Source organism: Gopherus evgoodei, chromosome 4 (assembly GCF_007399415.2).
Source record: "Gopherus evgoodei ecotype Sinaloan lineage chromosome 4, rGopEvg1_v1.p, whole genome shotgun sequence".
Lineage (NCBI taxonomy): Eukaryota > Metazoa > Chordata > Testudines > Testudinidae > Gopherus > Gopherus evgoodei.
Window position 1 is genome coordinate 6939473 of NC_044325.1, and position 3817 is coordinate 6943289.

The following is a 3817-nucleotide window of genomic DNA, read 5'->3' on the forward strand; positions in this document are numbered from 1 at the left end:
GTCCTGCCTTGCCAGGAAGGGACCTGCATTTCACCCTACAGGGCTACACTGCAATTAAACACCTGCAGCTAGCCCATGCCATCTTACTCAAGCTAAGTTGACATTTGGGTTCAAGCTGGAGCCCAAGCTCTGGGACCCTGCAATGCAGAGGGAGAGTTCCAGAGTTCAGGCTCCAATCCAAGCCTGAACATCTACAGCTAGCACAGGTCAGCCACAGGTGTTTAACTACAGTGTTGACACTCACTTCCTAGGGTATATTGAGGCAAAAATGCCCTATTCACTTTAGAAGTTATCAAAAAAACCCAAAGCTCTTACATTGTGTTAACAGTTTAATCCTTTTTTCTGAGAGAATAAGTCTAGTACTTCGAGTGTACTAAGCTGCGTTTCATACAACATTGGCTGTAAAGATGGAGGATTTCTTTGCACAACACTCCCATTAAGAAATACTATATTCCAATAACCGTATAAGAAAGGAGCATAGTACACAAAATCATTTCACTTTGGCTACAGTGAAGCAAATTTAACTCCTTACAATGGAAGTTGACATTTCAAGTATCCACAAATTAAACAAAGCAGAACTGACTGTTAAGCCATTTTATTTTTACACAAAATAGCATGGCAAAGACTTTGTAAATTTAGTATGCACAGTTATCCAAATTAGGCAGAGAATTATGTCCAGAAGTCTCCTTGTGACATCTTATCTTCTTGAGAAGTGTTTAGTCCAACTGAAATAAGGAAAAAAAAAGAGTTGTGAAGTGTGAAGTTCATATCTAGCCAAATTAGCAGTTTCCAAATCATGCATTTTCTCTGGTTATTACATAGACATTTAAACATCAGGATTCAGTCTTGCAGCAGAAGGCTTATACTAGTGCCATCTGAAGTAACTATTTGCTCATAAGGAACAGATTGCCAGGATCAGAACCAAATCATGTACATGGTGATTTCAAAGTTACAACTAACAAGCTTCCAAGTACCCCCCAGTTTCATGAAACAGTACAATGAACTACAACTAGTTTGTCTGGACCACACAAAGACTGGTATTGCCTCTCAATAAATATGGAGATTTCCTTTGAGCACACGTATTTCGGAAAAAGGTCAGTTTCTTAGAGCACAGGGTAACAATACTGACAACGATCTAAGGGACTGCACAAATCCCACTGCACTGATGACCTCTCCGTTAAAACCAACCACACAAATTACAGGCCCAGGCCTGACATCTTGTCTTTAAACCCCACTCCCACAAGGGTTAGCTGCGGAGTGCGCCGAGCCCGGAGACCTGCTGCGGGGCTGGGGCGCAGCAGGACGGGGTGCCCCCCCGGCCCCTTACCTTGATGAAGCCGATGTCCTTGGCGTACTGGCGGAAGCACTGCCGGCACATGTTCAGCCCGTACTTGCGGATCAGGCCGTGGCGATTCGAGCACACGCGGCTGCGGGGCGATGCAGGAAAAGCCGGTCAGCGTCGGGGCCTCCCTCTCCCCAGGGCCTGCCCTGCCGCGCCCGCCCCCCGCCTCCATACCTCCGGCCGCCACGACGGGGCAGAGGCCGGACGCGCCCCCACATACCTCAGCCCCCCCAGCGCCCCCACCGGAACCCCCCCACCTCAGCCCCTTCCCGCAGGCTCCCAGCGCCCCCCCCGGGACCCCCCACCTCAGCCCGGCCCCTGCAGGCTCCCAGCGCCCCCCCCGGGACCCCCCACCTCAGCCCGGCCCCTGCAGGCTCCCAGCGCCCCCTCCGGGACCCCCCACCTCAGCCCGGCCCCTGCAGGCTCCCAGCGCCCCCCCCGGGACCCCCCACCTCAGCCCCTTCCCGCAGGCTCCCAGCGCCCCCCCCGCGACCCCCCACCTCAGCCTGGCCCCTGCAGGCTCCCAGCGCCCCCTCCGGGACCCCCCACCTCAGCCCGGCCCCTGCAGGCTCCCAGCGCCCCCTCCGGGACCCCCCACCTCAGCCCGGCCCCTGCAGGCTCCCAGCGCCCCCCCCCGGACCCCCCACCTCAGCACGGCCCCTGCAGGCTCCCAGCGCCCCCCCCAGGGACCCCCCACCTCAGCCCGGCCCCTGCAGGCTCCCAGCGCCCCCCCCAGGGACCCCCCACCTCAGCCCGGCCCCTGCAGGCTCCCAGCGCCCCCTCCCGGCCAGGCCGCGAGCGCCGCCGCCCCGCGTGGGGCCCATCATGGCGGCCCGGGGCTGTGGCGGGCGGGCGGGCTCCCCGGCCCCAGCCGGCGGCACCCACCACGAGCGGGAGCCCTGGCCGAACTTCCTGGGGTGGCTCCAGTAGAGCTGCTGGTGACCCATCCTGCCTGCTGCTCGCACCGCGCCAAAAGAGAGTCAGCGTGCCGGCGCATGCGCTAATCAATCCTGCCCGGCCGGAACATCCCGGCATGCACAGCGAAATACCCCGGCTCTCTGCAGACTGCGCAGGCGCAGCTGAAATCGGAGCGACTGTCTCTCGGCGTGCGCAGGCGCGAGTGGAACAAGTTCAGCTAGGTATCAATCCTACGCAGGCGCACAAAGACTTTACTCCCCCTCCCTCTCGTGACGTCATCCTAGCAGCAGCCTCTAGTATCAGGCTGGGAGGTAACAGTATCGCCGGGCGCGGTGGCGCACGCCTGTAATCCTAGCTACTTGGGAGGCTGAGACTGGCGGATCGCTTGAGCTCAGGAGTTCTGGGCTGCAGTGGGCTGTGCCGATCGGGTGTCCACACTAAGTTCGGCATCAATATGGTGATCCCTGGGAAGCTTGGGGTCACCAGGTTGCCTAAGGAGGGGTGAACCGGCCCAGGTCGGAAACGGAGCAGGTCAAAACTCCCGTGCCGATCAGTAGTGGGATCGCGCCTGTGAATAGCCCCTGCAGCGTAGCCTGGGTAAGACAGTGAGACACGGTCTCTTTTTATGCACACCCCGCGCAGAGCTTGAATATGGGGAGACAGGAGAACACCCCCGCCCCCCACACAGACACACACACCGAGGAGTTTTGATTAGGCGATGGGGCACCTACGAACCAGGGATACTGTTGGGGGTGTAGTGACGCCTACACCCCCACGGTAGTCACTCGTGGGCACCCACGCACTGGAATCCAGAACTGCGTGGGGGTCAGGGGCACCGAGGATGGTTACTGGGGGAGACGGGGCTCAGCGACTCCAGGGGTGCCGTGGCCCTTTGCACTGGTGGGGAAGGTCTGCGGATGCTGGGGGGCTGGAGAGAACGGGACCGTGTCACCCCAGCCCTCCTCTCCCCCACTGCAGAGCTCCAGCGGCTGTTCCCACGCTCCACCCCCCTGTTCACGGCGACCTGGCGAGACACCAGCACCCTCCGCTCTGCGCGTCTCGCTCCTGCCTCCCACTGGCCCCAGGCTGGAAATGCAGCTCGGAGCCGTTGCGATCGCCCCAGCAGCCGGCAGGGGTCAGTCCCGGGCCTGAAGCGTCTCTGCGCTGCGAGAGAAGCGGAGAAGGGCACTAGCCCGACTCCCAGCTTACTTAATGTCACTGGCTTGACAGCGACTGTGGTGCAGCCTGGGCAAGACGGCGAGAGATTTCCCTAGCAGGAAGGAAGGAGTGAGAAGCTGTGGTGAGATACGGTAAATAAAATATGCCCCGGGGAGATGATGAGGCACGGACTTCTAATAATGTGGGGGAAGATGTAAACAGGGCTGTATCGTTTTCCCTGCACAGTTACGACACAGCGATCCTAATTGCCCCCTCACTTACTGCTGTGTAAACTAGCCATAACGCCAAGTGATTGGTGTAACAGCCATATGACTGAGAGGAAAAAATCAGGCCGGAGAAGTTCCATCTGTCCCGATGGTCAGATCATAGAACTAGGGA

At 58.5% G+C, this 3817-nt stretch overlaps 1 protein-coding gene across 1 annotated transcript; it reads right to left on the reverse strand.

Annotated features, from left to right (window-relative positions):
* Nucleotides 1–317: 317 nt before the first annotated feature.
* RPS29 (ribosomal protein S29) lies at nt 318–2348 on the reverse strand. The gene is made up of 3 exons (XM_030562795.1): nt 2228–2348; nt 1328–1427; nt 318–725 (listed from the first exon to the last, which is right to left on the reverse strand). The coding sequence occupies exons 1-3, from the start codon at nt 2287–2289 to the stop codon at nt 717–719; spliced, it is 171 nt and encodes a 56-aa protein (XP_030418655.1). The 5' UTR covers nt 2290–2348; the 3' UTR covers nt 318–716.
* Nucleotides 2349–3817: the final 1469 nt, after the last annotated feature.